This window comes from Trachurus japonicus, chromosome 4 (genome assembly GCF_045865225.1).
Source record: "Trachurus japonicus isolate A0001 chromosome 4, Traja_1.0".
Taxonomy (NCBI): Eukaryota; Metazoa; Chordata; class Actinopteri; order Carangiformes; family Carangidae; genus Trachurus; species Trachurus japonicus.
The window spans coordinates 4,609,717-4,629,517 of record NC_140910.1 but is presented as its reverse complement, the minus strand read 5'-3'; the positions used below and the strand labels follow the sequence as shown (position 1 = coordinate 4,629,517).

Here is a 19,801-nt window from a genome sequence, read left to right as displayed (position 1 = left end):
TATTAACACAAACATTCCGCTTACTTCTGCTTTAATTTTAATGATATTATGTCAAGACTGCTGCTGCTTAGCCCAGATATTAGGAGGGACGTACAGTATTATTTTAGTCTGGGCTTTGTAGTTTGCACCATGCTCAGCAGCAAACCTGCTTCATTCTGAACTATGTGCAGCCGATGGCAGCATCATGAAGAGCTGCTGTTGGATCTGGCCACTGATACTGAGTGAGTAGGCTAGCTCACTGCACCTAGCCTATATGCTCACATGCCCTCACACGAATAGCTAGCTGAGTTAGGTCCCCCAGTAAGGAGTTGGAAAGAATTATAGGTGACAACGGTGAGAAAAATGGTGTGTTCACATGTCTGCCACCTCACAAAAGGTGAGAGCTGTGAGTGGATGCAACAGATTTATTTTAACAGTGATTTCACTGGCTGACAGTGGGGAGTTGTTGTTCCTGCTATTTGGGGAGCAGGAGTTTCTACCACTGGAGTGTGTGGCATGAGATTAGGCTACACAGTGAAAACAGGGAGGCTTTGTTGGTTTGTCTACACCAAAACAAGTTCTAACACGGTGTGAAACAAGCCCATGACCTATGACCTAACTGGTGATGCTGTGTGGTATTTCAATACCAGTAGGCCTATTTTTTTTTTTTTCTAATCTTGATCAGTTCCTTATTTCTATTTTTGTGCAATTGCTTTCGAACATGCCCACTCTCATGAACAGAACAGTTACCCACGTGCTAAAAATTCAATTCTTAAGTCTGTGCAATATATTGTGGGCTTGTTTTATTATTATTTGTATGTTGAGCTGTCTGCTGTAACGTAGGCTAAATGTAAATTTTACATTTATTTTTATACAGCCTATTATGAGGAGTTGCACTGAATGTCGTTGTACAGCTGTGCATTGCCAATAATGGTATTCTAATTCATTCAAATCCTACTTTTAAAAAAATAGACAACAAATTTTCTTTTTTTGTAAGCAGCTGTTGTGTACGCATCAGAAATTGCAAATTTGAGGTGATAGCTATGTAAAGGCGCTACAGGAAGACACCACTGCACCGCACACACAGAGGTTTCCATGTTTCCATGGCGACACAGGGGAGGGGCGGCGTTACACCCACCGGAAACGGTCTCTGCAGTGCTAGCAGAAATGTAAGGGGAGGCTGACCACATCTCTCCCGTGGAGTCCATTCTTCATATCTCCCCGCACGTATGTGTGTGTTGACCGTGTGAAACCGGTGCGGAGTCACCCGGTGGTATGACTGGACTCCTGCGAGCGCGCTGCGGTGAAGGAGTGCCTGACTGTCGGAAACATCGCGCCGGCCGCCAGTAGACTGTGTGGGAGAAGCAGAGCGGTCCAGCCCCCTTCAATGACCAACCTTCGGTGCTAGCGATAAAAGCCTCGCAGGCGACACAGTAACCATGGAAGACAACCATGAGTATCCTTAAGTAGTGTTTCTCCAGAGCTCTTGGTCCGTAGTATTACGGTTTCAATATGCCCGACCGACAGTGCTCCATGAGGCTCACAGTTGCCTGATATTAACGTTATAGGCCTGCTTTTTCCATCTGGAAAGTTCTTGGCAGGGGAAAGCAGGCCAGCTAGCCCCGCTAGCGTTAGCTTTTTTCCGCGCTGCGGCTCCGGGGCTTCACCCGTGCGGCTTTTCCCATGACCACACCAGTGACACTGTTGTCTATCAACCCGAGGACGTTTTAACTCCACGAAGTATTTTTATGGGATTCATATCGGCGAAGGAGAAGAGGGCCTAAGCCAAAATGGTGAACTGGAGGCGGCTGCTGCGAATGTCCAACCGATCGTTTCTGGCCTTCATATTCTTCTTCTCCATGTCCACCACTTGTCTCTACTTCATTTATGTGGCGCCCGGAATAGGTTAGTACGCAGAGGTTAACAGTAAGTGGCTTGCGAGGTAACGGTTAATGTTATTATGTGTGGATTATCTGCCGCAGTTAAACGAGCCCCCTGATGCTGTCACAACCCAGGCTAATGCTGATAGACTCGGCTAACGGGCTAACCACCCCTCTGTAGGAGGTCCACCCCAGGCCATGATGTCCAGCTGGCCCCCGCTCCTTACCGATGTTGTTACACACTAAATAGCGTCTACCAATGGCAGTAAATTGAGATTATCGCGCGGATATCATCCCCATGTGTTGGATTAACGGATGATGTGCATTTAGCTGGGATTTGACAGCAAATTAGTGAATGAATGGACTGTGGGCATCACTGTTAACGTTGCGTGGGGATATACCTGGGCAATCAGCATCTAAAGCAGCATGGGCTAAATCAGCCATTCCATGTCTGGTTTACATGTGAGGAGGAGCGGGGCAGATGTTCCTGTCAGCACTCATCTCACCCAGAATGCACATTAGAGGATGTGAGTGTCTGAAACGAAAATATAGAAAGTATTGGTCTCTGTGGTTAAACTGGCTCTGTGTGAAGTGCAAATTCTACACAAATTGTACCCTGGTTGTATGTGAACAACTTCATAATGTGATCATATACACACAGTGTTGGGATGTTTACTGACTGAGAGTACCGGTAATTGGTTGCTGATTACTAATTACTCTGGTATATAAGTGATGCAGCAGTTTTAACGATGTAGTCGAAGAAGTGAAACTCATTTCATCTGATTATTTCATGATGACTTTTTAACACCTTTCGTTTGGTTTGTTGGCACTTAGTAGAAATGTCACGACCACATAACATCTCCAGGTTCATGTGAAGACTCGGTGCCGACTGAAGTTGGTCTCATTAAACCATCACCTGTCACCTGTCTGACCTGTGTGCTCCATAGATGAATCAACAGAAGACCGTTCTGTAGAAGAACTGATATAATAAATGTCTTACTCAGTTTGTTTAGATTATGCAATCTCTTTATGTGTAACTAGTTTCTCCTGAACACCCTGTTTTTGACAGTATAGCCTGTATTATGAAGCTGGTTCAGTTGATTCTGTGTTGACCTCTCCAGCTACAAGCATGTTCCTGTGGAAGACACAGAGTGGTTAATTATAAGCAACATCCTTAGAACCATGAATGATATGTTAATTTGATATGAGAAGACACTATTTCAATTATAGTCATTTCAGAACATGGTGTAACAAGGTGAAATATAAATAATATGATCACATGACTTGAATAATACAGGAAGTTTCCAATGAAAACAAGTTAAACAGTGAATAAGTTAAAGTTAACATCAGGCTGATTCTGCTGCAGAGAGGAGAGAAAGAGAAGTCTGTGTATACATATTCATACATGGTACATACAGTATACAGACCATATATGTATCAAATATTCTCTGTAAATATATTGCTAATCGGGCCATTGACATAGTTTTCACCAGATGTTGGAAACACCCCAAGTAATCCACACGACCAAAATATCAAAACAAATACAGCTCTGTAATAAAATTAAGAGACCATGTCAAAATGATCGGTTTCTCTGGTTTTACATTTTTATAGGTATGTGTTTGAGTAAAATGAACACTATTCTATAAACTACTGGCAACATTTCTCCCTATTCAAAATCTGTATTGTTATTTTTAGTGTTTATTTGCAGAAAATGACAACTGGTCAAAATTACAAAAAAAAAAAAAAGATGCAGTGTTTTTAGAGCTGGATTAATGCAAAGAAAATTATTTCATATTCATTTTTGAACAACACAACACAAGGAAGAGATGAGAAATCAACATTGGTAGAATAAGCCCAGTTTGTAATCACAGCAGTGGTTTATGCTCTTCCTTGTTAAATATGATGTGGTTCAGGTGATCACCTGATCAGTGCCTCATTAAGTAGAGTGAGGTGTGCTTGTGTTGGAGTTCAATAGACGCTGGGATGGATGGTTGCCATACATGTAGAGATGCTGATTTAAGAATAAATTGGAGTGATCTCTTGATTGTTTCCAGAGCTTTGTCCATATCAAGTTATCTGTAATAACGTGAAAAAACACAGGTTAAAAAGTATTGAACACGCTTACTGAAATTTATTTAGCACTGAGTAGAAAAGCCTTTGTTGGTAATGACAGCCTCCTGTATGGAGAAACTAGTGGCATGCATTGCTCAGGTGTGATTTTGACTCCTTTTCTTAACTGTCTTCAAATCTTGGAGGTTCTGGGAGCCTCTTCTACAGACTCTAATCTTCAGTTCTTTACATAGATTTTCGATTGGATTCATGTCGGGCCATTCTAGCGGCTTTATTGTCTTTCTCTGAAACCAGTTAAGAGTTTCCTTGGCTCCTTGGGATCATTGCCTCTTCATCTTCACCCAGAGCACCTGGTCGTGGCTAGTTTAAGGTGAAATGATGTTCATCTTACTTGTGTATAACGGGCCCCCAGCGGTGCATTCAGGGGTTTAGAAACATGTCACGTAACCAACGCCGTGTTTTTCAACGTAAGGTTGTAAAGGTCTGGAGAGAGCTCTTTGCTTTACCCATCATGAGACACTTCTTGGTAGTGAGAAACCTTTTTATAGGCATCAATTAGGACTAAAGCAGCTGATATTAATGAGCACTGATAGGAAACAGGATGACTCTATAAACAGACAGATTCCAGCTGCTTTCACGTTCTTTCATTCCTTTCTGCACCACCTCCTTTTCTTCATGTGTTCACTAGTGATTCCCTGTCATTTCACAGGACTTTTTTGTTTAGATTTTTTTTGTATGTGTGTAACCGACATCTGGTGAAAATTTCATGTCAGTGGCCCAGTTAGAAATATATTTATTTAAAAAAAATGCTCATGCGTTCAATAGGCTACTTTTTTCTCTCTGCTATAATGCTATAAACTCTGCTGTGTTTTTAAGGAGAAACCAGAGTGGGCACATGGAATTACTCAAATTATATTGACTCATCTTCATTATCCATCCGTTACCTATAGCAGCCAGTCCCAGCTGACACTGGGTGATGGTGGGGGGACACTTTGGATAAGTGGCCAGTCTATTGATCTGGATTATTTATCAATTTAACTATAAAAACAGAAGAATGATGACTTGGTTTTCCCAGGGACATGATTGGTAGTAGTGGCTGTTGGTGGGTTTTGATCTGCGCCTTACTTTCTGCAGCAGACTTGCATGATGGGAGGAAAATGTGTGATAACACAGCTCGGTATAGTGATGACATTTTGACTTGTGAGTGAATACAGTTTTGCCAAATGAGTGTTGAATCTAGAGCTGCAGCAATTAATCAATGAATCCGTATAAGTTGTCCTTTAAGCTTGTTCACAACAGTTAACTATTGGCGTCCTCTTTCAGTGTGCGTGGTGGATGGAAGAACTGGTCTGAGAGAGGCTGCAGCCCAACACCAAAACGCTGTAGTTGAAGATGTTGGTGTTAGCCTGATTGTATAGATCCAGGCTTTAGCATTTGATTGATGTTTTGTTTTTCCTGGGCACCTGGAGGAGACCACCTGGTAATGGAGCAATTCTCTCCGTCAGAACTCTGTCCATGGAGGGTCAGTGTTTGCCAACATGGAATAAAAAGGCTTCTCCTGCTGCCTACCCCTGGTCAGACCTCTGCTCTAAAGAGCTAGGTGGCCCTGAGTTGAATCAGCCAAGTGTCTGAACCTCTCTAACTTCTCTCAGTACCAGTGACTGTTGGCTTGGTGTATAGCTTGATACAGGACTTGGCCTGTTGCGTTTTCCTGGGTTTTCTGTCAGGCCCATGTGGATTCTCAGCCACATTCAACATTGAGCTGAAAGTTTTTGAGGACTTGGAGCCACAAGTTCATGATTTGCACGTGACAGTCCCTGTTTAAAAAAAATGGAAGTGTTGTAGTGATGCAGTGGATATAGATTGAGAATACATCATCCTTAAACTGCATATGGAGTTTTCCTCTTTGACCGTGACGGGAGGACGACAGTGCTCTGGTTTCAGGGAGAGTGGTAAACATTTTAATTGTATTTCACCAGCTCAGTGTTTGTGTTTATTAGCAGGAGAGATGAGCATCACCTGCTTTGACCCGTGACATCTCAAGTGTTTCACCTACTCACCAACCAGGACTGCCTGGCTGCTCTGTGATAAGACCTTATCATCACCAAACACTGCCCTGTTAGCCCGCCGAGACTGGCGTACTGGCCAATAGGAAAGGTGACACATTAGGATTGTGTTTTATGAGGTTGTATGTACAGTACCTAAACCTAAAGCAATAAACATAATGTATTTAAACCAGAGCCCTTTTACAGGTGGAAACACCTGCCAACATCTGTCTGCTGGCATCAGTGTCAGATTTAATGAGGCTGAATTGCTATAGAATTTACCAGTATGTTGAGGCTTAAGGCTACGAATGTTTGAGGGAGGGGCCCAATTGAGTGACAGACTGATCACAGATCTACACATGCCCAAGGCGGGAGGCGGGCGCCAGCAGAGTCAGACACCGGCAAGAAGGCTGGCAGTGGAGTAGCTCAGTGTGAGCTTCAGAAAACTGTGCGTGACGGGGGAAGGAACTATTGGGTTTGAGAGGAGGAAGTGAGTAGGGGAGAAGTGTGAGAGAGAAGAGAGAGATACCATTAACAACAATATACTAATGAATGTTAAAGGGATAGTTCAACATTTTGGCAAATTGGCCCATTGCCATAATCCCTATAGTTTTAGGAGTAGGTTAGTTACCTTTAACTGTCGGTGCAAGCTATTTTTAGAGCGTGGGATCAGAGCCGCGAGCTGCTCAGAGCTACGCTACGGAGGCTAATAGGATTTCTTGGTTTCCCTCAACAAACCCATCAAATACACAATCCAACAACTCCAAAACGCACGTTACCAGACAGATTTGTTTTAGAGGTAAATTCATGCAAAACCGCTGATGTGCGTTGCCGTCAGGGGCAGTTTTTCAGCAAGCAGTCTCTGCATTTGCCTCGAAAACAACTCTGTCTCATAACATTCCGTTATTATCTCATAGCGTGATGAATGTGCAGGTCACAACTTGTCCACTACAGCGTTTTGGAGTTGTTGGATTGTGTATAGTTTGATGAGGGAAATCCCATTAGCCTCCGTAGTGTAGCTCTGAGCAGCTCACGCTCTGCTCCACCATTCTAAAAATTAGCTTGCACCGACAATTAAAGTTTACGAACCTACTACTAAAACCATAGGGATTATGGCAATAGGCCAATAGTTGAACTATCCCTTTAACAGTGAAAAGAATAATAATAATAATAATAACCCAAATACTAGAAGATAAATAAACTGAAAAATATCTGTATGAATGAATTAGTAATAATACTAATATAAAACAGAGGCTGTTGTGGTGGCAGAGATAGCTGCTGCAGAACGAGGAAAGAGAAGAGAAGCGCAAACTTTGCAAAGTTGGCATCATAAAATAGTCAATGTAAATTCAAAGACAGAGTGCATCATGGGAATACCCAAGCCGTCGATGTTGATTCCCAGTCTAATATAGAACCTTTGATTTTTGGTCCTTGCGGCTTGAGAACTGCATGTGTTGTTGTACAGTGTGTGAGGACATGAAGCAAACAGTCCTGAGTAGATGTAACTGACATGTTTTCCCCCTGTTTCTCTGCCAGCCAACACATACTTCTTCATGGTGCAGGCTCAGGGCATCATGTTGAGAGACAATGTCCGAACCATCGGCCAGATGATCCGACTGTACACCAACAAGAACAGCACTCTCAATGGGACAGGTGAGTTATAAACACACACTGCACAATATAAACAGACGGACCAGTGCGCACCCACTGAATTCACACAGTCTACATGTAAACTCTGAGGTTTACAGATGTTCAACATCCCGGTTTAACTTCAGCTTTTCACAACCCTGATCACAGCTGTTCACTACTACTTAGTATTTCTACTGCAGCTTCTGTCAGTCTCACATTCACCTTGCTCCATCCTGGCATTAACATCTGTCTCCGGTGATCTGGGCAGCTCTAAATACTTGAGTTCACACCGAGGCTTGTCACAATTATTACATCATCACGTGATCGCAATTATTTGAGCTGATTGTTAGAATGGTTTACATTCATCTGTATAAAAACAACTTGGATGAAACTAACAGAAATGTCACATTTCCATCACTGTTTGCACTTTGTTTTTTCCACCGTTTGACGTTTGAATGGTGCTCTTTTAATGACATCATTAGGGCTGCAACTAACAATTATTTTCATTATCAAATAATCTGTCAATTATTTAAACGATTAATCGATTAGTTGTCAATAAAATGTTAAAGAAATGTTGAAAAATGTCAATCAGTGTTTCCCAAACCACAAGATGACGTCTTCAAATGTCTTGTTTTCTCCACAAACCAAAGAGAGACTCAGTTTATTGTCACAAAGGAACAAAGAAACCTGAAATATTCACATTTAAGAAGCTGAAATCAGAGAATTTTGACTTTTTTTCTTAAGAAACTGTATGTGTATTATCAAACTATGGCTCATACTATAATAATAATGAATAAAGCTAATGATCAGAAAAAGACAATTCCTTATTGTCAACTAAAATGTCATAATTGTGACAGCCCTGTTCACACCTGCATTAAACTACATCTCAGCCTACCACTTGTGATCAGAACTCATTACATCGCCTTTAGCTTATAGCTAAATCTGGCATAGTATATGTATTGAGCTTTGTCCCTGTCAAATAAACTTAACAAAATAAAGAAAATAATATACTGGTATGGCATAATTATTTTCCTCTAGGATTTTTTTGAAGCAGCAGCAGCAGCAGCAGCAGGACCCCCCATAGTGATAAGAAAACGGCACAATAAAACCTTGGATTATTTGCAGCATCATTGCCATTTGTGTTTATTGACAAGACAACAGTGTGCAGTGAGAACATGAGCACTGAAGGAGAGGAGATTATCAACAAAGAAGGACATGTGGTTTTAAACTTATGGGTTATAATAACCTTAGACACTGTTTATCGATAAACCGAGCACCACCTAACAGGTTGAGACACTTAGGAGGGTTATTATTTAGGGTACAAAGTCATGGTAACCGGTGGATTATTATTGCGCGTCTTCCCCCACCCGATTCTGAAGCAGCGGTAAATAATTGTGTAGCAGCTGGCTGCCACTACTTAGTGTATATATCATAAATCCTGACCCTTCTATCCTCGGTGCATTCACACCTGAACTTGGAACTGATCACTTGTGATGGGATCACCTGAGAGTGAATGTATCATCAGGTCTGAACTCAATTCCATAACTCCAGTGTCCAACACCGCCATCTTCATAATGTTGGTGTGTGAGACTGCTCTGTCTCTGTGAAACACACTGCACCCATGATACTCCACTGACTTGTCTCTAGGGGCGATAGGATTCATACAAAAAGCGTATGTGTGCACAAAAATTGAAAACAGTGTGCACTTTTAGGCAATGAGCGGTCGATGCAAAGCGGCTCAAGGATGCTGATACATGTAAATGATCCCGTTGATCATGTGAGGAGGCCGATGCCACGCTCCACAACTGAGAGGGCAAGAGCATGGAATGTGATGAGATGAGATGAGCCAGCACTTATGGGTGCAGACACTGGCACCTGCAGGTTATAATAGGAAGTAATTGTGCAGCAGCCTTGAATTAGAATCACTATAGTGTGAAGTAACATCACCAGATTTCTGTAACGAGTTAAAACAACTTAAAGGCAAATCCAACTTAAAAACCTGTTTGGATCGTAAGAAAGTTGCTGAGCTTCAGAGACACAGATTGTCACAGCCACTTAGTAACTCACACACCTGCCTGCGTGCACACAGCTGGAGAGGAGCAGCAGAATGGGAATAAATGACAAAAAGGGATTTATGGATTTCTCACTTTGCCCCGATGGTCTGAAGAACTAACTGGTTCTCTGTGTTTCCTGCCTCTCATCACACAGCGACCTTAAACTCACCACGGACCAAATGTGTTTGCTGCTTTTATGCTGTTAGGTGGAGAAAATAGCTTTGGGTACAGGGAATTGCTGCCCCAACATTGCACGAAACACACATAATGAAAACATCGAGTTAGGGATAATAGAACATGTGCAAAGCTTTAGCCTGTGTTAAGTCAGCTGCTGCATCTGTCCTCCCTCCATGGGTTTACTAGAAGCTCTGGCACTGTCATACGTAGGTGTTGATGGAGTTGAATTTGATGACCATTTTGTTGACTCCATGTAAAAATAATGATCATGCACTCATATGCAGCCATGTGTAATTCAAACGGCACACTCACAAAAAAAATAGTTGTGTATGTGCCCTTGGCCGTAGTGCTGGATCATTTGATTTGCTGCTGTTACACATGCTGGTTGTGTTTGCTGCAGACTACCCTGATGGCAGTAACTCCAGTGAATACCTGGTCCAGCCAACTACCTATCTTCCAGAGAACTTCACTTACGCCCAGAACCTGCCCTGCCCAGAGCGATTACCTTCTATGAGTGAGTGGACTGGGTTCTAACAGCAGTGTGTCTTCATCTATGATAGTCATTATATACTAGATCAGTGATTTCCAACCTGTGGGCCATTGCAAGTGGGCCCTCGAGTCCTTTTTATTTTTTAAATGGTATGGTATGGCCTCCTACATGTTTGCCCTGCTTTAGGTGCGTTCATACCGGACCATTTATTTTTTCACTGGCGACAAGTTTACATAAATCAATGCAAACGGGCGATGGAGCGAATATTTGCTCAGGTGAAATATCGCTGGAGCTCCGAGCAGCAGCGACAGAGCGAAAATTTGCTCATCGCTCTAGATGAGAAATCCCAAGTCAACGTCATTTCGCTGGTCGTCAGTCGCTTGCCGCTCAACGCTGATTGGCTGCCGTAATCCCGGTGGTGCCAATGTATACAGAGAGACATGGCAGTGGACAAACTCAAGTCTGTTGAATTGTGCCACACTGACGAGTGATTGCAGCTGAGCGATACAGCGATAACAAAGGGGGCGATACGAGCCACAGCGGAAAAAATAAAAGGCCCGGTGTGAACGCACATTTTCAGTTCAGTCCTGACTGTTCTGTCTTTAGCATTGAAATAAAAAAGCGCTCTGAGAACACATTATTTGCCCTCCGTGATGTTTATGGGGCCGGAAGTGGGTCCTGATTTAGAACAGGTTGGGAACCACTGTACTATATAATATTAACATTCATGATTTGTTTTGCCATTCATTGAAGCTGCTACACAACACCAGCCTCATTTGTCCAGATGAACGTGGGCTGTGTCACTCGCTGTTGAAAATCATTAGCTAATGAAATGCATCCAGCAAAAAAAAGGCTTTGCTTGTTTGTTGTTGATTCTGATGTGTGTGTGTGTGTGTGATCCACAGAGGGCCTTATGGAAGTGAACATGACGGAAATCCCCATGGAGGAGATTGAACTCAAGTTCACCAAGTTTTTTGACATTGAGTTTGGGGGCCACTGGAAACCAAAGGACTGCAAACCTCGCTGGAAGGTCGGTGTCACACCGGTGTTCACATTACCCTTCACATTTTTGTCCACCGAAGGGTCATGGATGTTGTTAAAATGCATTACGCGTTCAAAAAATGGACTTTCATTCTGAAACTCGGGACATCCAGAGTTTACCCAAAGAAACACCTCCTTGCCAAAAATCAGGCCCCAGTGACCTTTCATTTGACGGTGGGGAGTTGGGAATGTATGAGAGGTGGACAAAAATGTCCAAGGAGCATCTGTGGGTGTCAGTGAGAACACTACGGCTGTGGTCAGTCGAGTCTTAACTCTCCTTTGTGTGTGTGTGTGTGTGTGTGTGTGTGTATGTGCTGCAGGTGGCCATCCTGATTCCTTTTAGAAACCGTCACGAACATCTCCCCATCCTCTTCCAACACCTCATCCCCATGTTGCAGAGACAGCGGCTGCAGTTCGCCTTCTACGTCATCGAGCAGGTACAGAGCGTGGGTGTGCTGTAGTGAAGCCGAGTATTGAGCTGAATAAAATTGCACTCAGGCTGTGTGGCCTCAAATAACGGTTGAAAAGCATCACATATGCTGAAGCTCCTTCCTCTTGTGTTAGGGTCAGCAGCGACCCGTTCTAAGGTTTTTAATGCATAAAAGTACCACATAAATCAGTTTATTGCATCAAGGCTTTTTGGCTTTGTCAGGAACCTCTATTTAAACAAAATAAAACAAACCAAATTCTAATGCTCTGGTTAAAATTACGAAATTTGTGTTGTTAGGGTAACGATAAGAACAATAATTAGAGTTAAAACTGAAATCATAGAAAAAAACCTTTTCATGGATAAGAAAGCCTAACAATGTAACCGAGAGATAAGAAACAAATGGGATGATAAATAATAGTTTTTAGTGTGTTTTACAGCTGCTTTAAGACACAAGAGATGATAGCAGAGAGGAAGGTTAAGCTTTCATAATTTTGACCTTGTGTGTGTTCAGAGTGGGAGCCAGCCCTTTAACAGAGCCATGCTGTTTAACGTGGGGTTCATGGAGGCCATGAAGGACCTGGACTGGGACTGCCTGATCTTCCATGACGTGGACCACATCCCTGAGAACGACCGAAACTACTACGGCTGTGGTCAGATGCCACGGCACTTCGCAGCCAAGCTTGACAAATACATGTACATGTGAGTGTTGTCAACGTGTACACATTTTACACATCCAGACATGTTAGAGAATTTAAAAAACAGTTGAAGCTAAAAGAACTGAAGAGTTGATGTTGAACAAGTTCACATTTCTCTGTAGCAAGTAGACCTGAGTGAGACAGCTCACACCTGGGTCCTGTGTGAAGATTCAGAGACTGTGATAACTAGGGATGGGACTTTTTGTCGGCAAAACGACCGCCATTCGACACATGCTCCCCTCGACAAAAAAATAGAGTGTCGACATGGGTCGAGGTGGGGCTTGTGGGATTTCCATGTGTAAATTGCATTTTGTCTTTCAATACTTCCTCTTCAAATCAACAGCAGAAAGTGCCATCTTTCCCCTAATGAAATAAAATATTTTAAATAAAACAAATCAACTTTTTCTAAATGGGATAGCTACTTGACCCTCATACTGCTTCACATGTGACGGGAGCGTGTGCGCATGCTGACAGGCGACAGAGTCAAGAGATCAGCTGTCCGGGCTCCCTGCAGTCTCAGGTGATGGTGCGCTGTTGATGACAAGTCCGGGTCCGCAAAAAGGGCAAAACCATGGGCAAAACAGGTGGATGCAATGGTTGCATTCTTCGTAGAGGACCGCGGACATGCACGGAAGAAAAAAAGAAACCGAATGCGTGCTGCTTCGTCCGCTCGTGCCGACAGCAGCGTTAATAAACCACAACAAAAGCACGTGTAGCCACCCCCCCCCCCCCACCATTTCTGCTGCTGCTGTTTAAAAAAAAGGGGCAACAGGACAATTCGACAAAAAGTCGAAAAAGCCTCGACAATCGATTTTCCAAATCCCGTGTCGTCCCCATCCCTAGTGATAACCTTGTTGTCTGCATGATCCAGACCAGATGGTCCTGACTGTAATGTTGTCTCCAGTCTTCCATACAGTGAATTCTTTGGTGGTGTGAGTGGACTCACTGTGGAGCAGTTCCGCAAGATAAATGGCTTTCCCAATGCATTCTGGGGCTGGGGAGGAGAGGACGACGACTTGTGGAACAGGTTAGTCCATGTTCAGATCGCTGAACTTTTGGTACTGTGAAAAAATCGTTCCTTCTTGTTGTTGTCTTTTACCTCATTTTCCTACTACTACTACTACTACTACTACTACTACGGTATTATTATTATTATTATTATTATTATTATTATCTATCTATTATTAGTATTCCCTTTTTTTTTTTTTCCTATCCCATCAGCATTATTATTATTATTCTGAGTATTGTAGTACAATTCAGTATATGTATTTGTGTGTGTATGATATAAATAAGAAATAATTATATACAGTGTATATATTTAAAAAAAAGAGCCCACGTTCAGATCTCTCTAGTTACTCAGTTGATGGTGGTGAGGCCACTTTGCCTCATTGACCAGTGCAGGAAACAGCAGTTGAAGTAGACAAAAGGCCAAAATAGACTTGACTCTAAGTTCATGGTGGTCATGAGATTCAACTTCAGCATCACCAACGCTTATGTAGCAGAAAGTTTGAAGAGGTCTATGAATCTCCCAGCCCAGTTCGAAAGACACGTCTTCTACCGTTTCTGAATCCTCTACAACAGCCCTGTGCCTGCAGGCTGTCCTGACCTGCTAAGGTGTTTGTGCACCTTCACTGACAGGATCATGGTGAACTACAAATATTTGAAGAGTGCAAACTCTAGCTTCACACTTTCACACTGTTCATGGTTGTTTTATTTTGGGTGGAGGGCGCCCTCTACTGGACATAAGGAGGTTAACCATATAACCAGTCTGAAGCACTGTAATACTGATCTCCTGATTCATGGTGACTGTTATAACCATAGAAAAATCATGCTAATGAATAAAAACAGGTGGACATGGCCTCTGAGGTGTTACCCATAGGTTTGTGAGGAGCAGTTATGGAGAATGCTGTTCTGATGTTGCCATCTTGCCCAGTAACTGACGCCGCAAAAATCTCAGCTAATACAAAAGTAGGCAAAGAGAGAGAGGGGCGTGTGAGAATTCGGTTTTTTAACAATCATACGCTCAAAGCCACTGCCTGCGCCCCTCAACCTCAGGTCCACAGCTCATGACACGGTTGTTTGAAGTGGTCTCTTCATGTCGTGTAACGCAGCCTGCTTTTCCCCTCAGGGTTCACTACGCTGGTCTGAATGTGACGCGGCCCGAGGGAGAGATCGGCAAATACAAGTCAATTCCTCACCACCACAGAGGAGAGGTGCAGTTCCTCGGGAGGTAAGAACCTGATCTCTGAATGTGATGCATCACACCAGTTATCAGCCTGTTAACTCTTACACTGACCAGGTTTTGTTTTGTTTTGTTACTTCATGAACATTTTAATTTTGCTCTGATAATGCTGATAACCATCATCATTGTGAACTCTACATTTGTGGTACTTCATTTATCAATACTGTTGAAACTGTGGCTGAAGATCAGGGATGGGAACTCAGCCCAGGTATTAAAGGCATAGTTCAACATTTTGGCAAATGGGGGGGCGGCCACACCATCACTTCCAGGACTTCCAGGACTTGTTGTTCTTCTTTATGCTGATGATAGTTCTAAATGACACTGGCTGAATGTTTGGGGTTTGTGAATAAATTTGGGTCCAATCAGACGCCTCACTGATGGTATTGCATGATGGATAAGCATTCTGACTTAAAGCAGATAACAGCGGCACGGCCGTTTCGGCTAATGCTGTGTTCAAGGCAGGCTTTTGAAACCGTAAGTTACAGCTTCAAGTCACAACTACGACTTGGTAGCGTTCCAGGTAACCCGTAGCTCGTGTTTTTACCGTCCTGTTGTCTGTGAAAGTTCCCTATAACGGCCACTCGTAACTTCCGACCCGTGAACTCGTACCAGATCGAACTGGTATGACTTCACAGGAAGGAAAAACACAAAGTACGAGTTTCCTTGAACGCACCATGAGTTAGCAGCCCCCGCCCTTGTCAGGCATCAATTGGTCCTCGTGCTACGTCACCACATTCACGCGCATCCCTTGGCTGCACACACAGCCCTTCATGCCGTTCTCTCCCCTCATTGGATAACACTTGTATCCCACAAGGAAAATTTTCTCCTCGGGTTACAGCAGAGCAGAGTGACGGAGAGACTCGTGTTTAGGCTGAAATACTTCATGTAAGTGATTGCTGACGGAAAATAGGACTATTTAGGACTTATATTAACAAAACATTCCACTGATATCTGCTTTAACAGCATTTTTTCACGCCTGCTTAAAACTTTTGCACAGTACTGTACATATATAAGTTAGTTGGGTGCCTAAATCGAAATTACGCTTGCATGAAAAGTCCTGACTAGGGATGCACATTTTGAATTTTTTTTCTGACTGATAACCGATGCTCGTTAACCAATTATTAACCGTTAACTGATAAGATTAAGACGCTTGTGACGCATGGCAAAAAAAAAAAAATTGGTCGCTCCAATTTTTTTTTTGCCGTTAAATACACACATGTGCTGCGACAGCTGATCAGCGCCACATGCCCACATGATCTTCCTTCACGGGGGCTGCTGCACATACTGTCAGTCCTCCTGTATAACTTTTTGCTGCGAAATATGATTGAAGGCACATGGAAGTCTGCACGTGTCGACACAACCCAATGAGTTGACGACATAAGGAGCTAATAAAATAAATATATAACCAATAGTATTAATCAGTCGGTTAAACGGTTAATCATGTGCATCCCTAATCCTGAACCCTAAACCTTAGCCCAGTGTGAGTCATCAGAGCTCAGAGCAGGCTCACTGATGCTGCTCTGTCTCTGTCTGTGTGTCCAGGTATAAACTGCTGAGGTATTCCAAAGAGCGGCAACACCTGGACGGCCTCAACAACCTCCACTACAGCCCCCACGTCTCCCTCAGCAGCCTCTACAAGAACATCACCGTGGACCTGTTCCCCGAGCTCGCCCCCATCACAGACTACTGAACCCACAGCCCCCGCCCCCCGTCACCCGACCCTCCTCCACATCACCCCCCCTCCCCCTTTGGTCTGGTCTCCTAGTGCCCCCTGGAGAGGAAAGGGGGCACAGGTGGAGAGGGGTGAAAAGGAGCACCATGTAATGCTGCCAAGAAAACCTAGAGGAAAAAAATTTAAACCGAAAAAAAGAGGCAGTGGCAAGTCTCTCAAACTGTTGATAGAGAGTGTGTGTGTGCGCGTGAGTGTGTGTGCGTGTGCGTGTATGTGTGTGTGTGAGTTGCTGCATGTCTTTTTGTCTGTGCCGGCTTAACTACTCCAGGTTGACATGAGTTTGGTTTAGGTTGGAGGGAGCAGCAGCATCTCAAAGCCTTAATGTGGCAGAACCACAGCTCCCTCTGCTCGGCTCCGCACTGCTTCACTTCTGATGTATCACCGTCACCTTACCAACTTTCTACTATCATTTGTTTTATACATATCATTCTGTTCGGCCACAGTGGTCAGCGTTAATATTTGTGACGTACTTTTTTTTATTTTTCCTTTTTTTTCTCTCTTTTTTTTATTTTTTTTTTTTTGATACGTGCTATTTATTTGATCTGACCGGGGTGTTTGAAGAAGCACTCCTGTCTGTGTCACTCAAAGTATTTGCTGTTTGTTTTTGCTGCACTGCTGCTGAATCCGCATGAACATGTATGTAAATATCGGCCTCTTAAAGCTCGAACACAGAACACAAATATGTAAATATGGGCCTTTAAATGCTCGGGCGTATTACAGTGATATTCCAGTGGGTTTGAATTTTATTTTGGCAGCTACCTTTGTTCTGAGGATTTCATAAGAGTGAGTGTTTCTTCCAACAGGAAAATCTAACAGTATAGGATGTTTGGCTAAAAAAAAAAAAAAAAAAAAAAAATCCAAATCTGAAGATTTGACATTATCTTTTGCATGCCTTAATTTATTTTGTTTACCAGACATAATTTCATTATTTGGAGATGTGTATATTTTTTAGTTTTGCCTTTTGCTTTGTGTTTTCTTTGAGTTGCACTGTGTGAAAAAGTAGAGCTGCTCCTCACTAGGGGGCGTGACTGAGCCTCCTCCTCCGTACAGGGAGCAGGTCGGCCACGGCAGCAGGAGTGTGTCCACACAGCAGGCCTTGCTGCAGGTCCGTGGTCTCATGACTGTACATTTTGTCTCAGATGTTTTTATTTTTACATTTTTTATGATTTTCTAAAGACTTAGTGCTGGACCATGTGATGAAGCTCTTCTTTGTACTGTACCATGTGCTAAAGCATGGCGGTGTGGGCTGGATGCTGTGAGTCTGGACCGTGGTGTTGCGAGTGTGGCGGGCCACGATGAGAGAACGGCGGCCATCGGCTGACCCCTCCCCCCCAGCTGAGGCTCTGCCGTTCTTGAATGGCGCCGAGTTTCATTTTTTGAATTGTTGTTAAGACAAAGGCAGACGTTCAAGTGCACTGTTTTCCTCCGATGGTGATGTGACATCACCGCTCCGGCCCCCGTTCCTCCCGTACCTTGTTTCCTGCACATGATCCTCAGTAGACGGTAGCAGATAGACAAGTAGGCAAAGCTGTCTGCTTGATATGTGAAATGATGGCAAACTCCAGAGCAGCTGTTCAGTGTTCATTGAAGTTTCAACACGAGTGGAGCAGGTGGAGAAAGTTGATCCACATATTGATTACGGCCAATACAGGCCTGAAGTTCTGATCGTAAACCGAAGATTAGACAAAACAACATGAAGAAATTATCTGAATGTTATTAATGAACCGGAAAAATGATCAGACACGTGATTGAAATTTTCTGCTGTGCCTCAATGTCTCACACAGTCAGTGACTGCATCACATCTGATACAGTCCCAGTCCCAGACGGGTGGAATATACCGTATTCACATGACACTCGAGATCGGCAGAGATGTAAACATGACACCCGGGTAAACTTGCTCACCCCCCCTCTTCTACACCTATCCAACACAGTGCCATTAAACCACAAACACTGTACATGGCGATGGAAGAGCCAGACGCAGCTTTGAGATTTTGGCAACGTCTGAGGCTGAAAAAACAAAGCCAACTCTTAAAGGGATAGTTCAACATTTTGGCAAATTGGCCCATTGCCATAATCCCTATAGTTTTACGAGTCAATTCGTTACATTTAATTGTCGGTGCAAGCTATTTTGAGAACAGTGGAGCAGAGCCGCGAGCTGCTCAGAGTTACGCTACAGAGGCTAATGGAATTTCTTGGTTTCCCATCATCAACCTGTACATTCACCACACTATGAAATAATAACGAAACGTTCTTTTATTATCTCATAGCGTGGTGAATGTGCAGGTCACAACTTGTCCACCAGAGCGTTTTGGAATTGTTGGATTGTGTATTTGATGAGTTTGATGATGGAAAAACAAGAAATCCCATTAGCTTCCGTAGCGTAGCTCTGAGCAGCTCACGACTCTGCTCCGCTGTTCTAAAAATAGCTTGCACCGACAATTAAAGGTAACAAACCTACTCCTAAAACTATAGGGATTATGGCAATGGGCCAATTTGCCAGAATGTTGGACTATCCCTTTAAGTACCAAAATCTGCAGTTTTCCGTATTGACCGCTAGAGTGTGCTGTGCTGATCTGTTGTAACAATGTGCAGAGCAGCTAGCTAGCAGCTCACTGTTTCTCCACTGTGTGTGTGTGTGTGCTCTGTAAAAACGTGTGTGTGACTGGCAGTGGAAAATAGGTCAAATTGCTTTCATTAGCAGGCGTGTTCAAAGAAAACATGCCTATACCTGACAATGTAGGTCGGGAGAGGTTGTGTTTTACAAAGTGGAGCTCTTGACAGCTGCTGTCTCAAATCCATCCTGAGAAACAGGATCAAGGTATTAAAATGGACAGAGTGGTGTTTCCCTTTTGGACGGGACAGTCAGGCTTAGTGGATGTGGTGGATGGACCATGAGGAAAAAAAAAACAAACCCTCCTTCCCCTCCCAGAAGCCCTTGCGGCGGCGATGTGAGCAGCCTGTGTGTTACCAGCCTTAGTGTTTTCTCCAGTATAGTTAAATAAGATAAGATAAAAGGAGTGACCTCTGTCAGATGTCGTCTCCCCTGATGAACTTGGGTATGGATGGAGGCCAATCGCTTCAGTGTGGCACGTTCATGTTGGAGATCAGCTGGTTAGGGCATATTCAGTGTTCCCACCCCTCCCTCCCCCCTACAGCAGCAACACCTTAATAATAAATCTCACTAATGTTTTTCACACACATAGAGACATGGCACCACCCGGTGATTTTCAAAATTTGCATATTGTGGCAACAGGATGATATCATTGAGATAAAATCAACACACCATTCATATGCAGCGAGTCAAAATTCATCTGTTATACAAAGCAGTTCTGGAAAA

General features: G+C 43.3%; 1 protein-coding gene across 1 annotated transcript; it reads left to right on the top strand.

Annotated features, from left to right (window-relative positions):
* Positions 1 to 1,108: 1,108 nt before the first annotated feature.
* On the top strand, positions 1,109 to 17,710 carry b4galt6 (UDP-Gal:betaGlcNAc beta 1,4- galactosyltransferase, polypeptide 6). The gene is made up of 9 exons (XM_085773497.1): positions 1,109 to 1,884; positions 7,511 to 7,627; positions 10,235 to 10,348; positions 11,230 to 11,354; positions 11,686 to 11,802; positions 12,307 to 12,494; positions 13,395 to 13,517; positions 14,619 to 14,720; positions 16,275 to 17,710. Exons 1-9 carry the CDS (start codon positions 1,770 to 1,772, stop codon positions 16,420 to 16,422), a joined length of 1,149 nt encoding a protein of 382 aa, XP_085629623.1. The 5' UTR covers positions 1,109 to 1,769; the 3' UTR covers positions 16,423 to 17,710.
* The last annotated feature ends 2,091 nt before the right edge of the window (positions 17,711 to 19,801 follow it).

Coding starts and splice junctions, on each gene's coding strand:
- b4galt6 (XM_085773497.1), top strand. CDS start 1,770: ATGGTGAACTGGAGGCGGCTGCTGCGAATGTCCAACCGATCGTTTCTG. Junction 1,885..7,510: donor TTATGTGGCGCCCGGAATAG/GTTAGTACGCAG, acceptor TTTCTCTGCCAG/CCAACACATACTTCTTCATG. Junction 10,349..11,229: donor AGAGCGATTACCTTCTATGA/GTGAGTGGACTG, acceptor TGTGATCCACAG/AGGGCCTTATGGAAGTGAAC.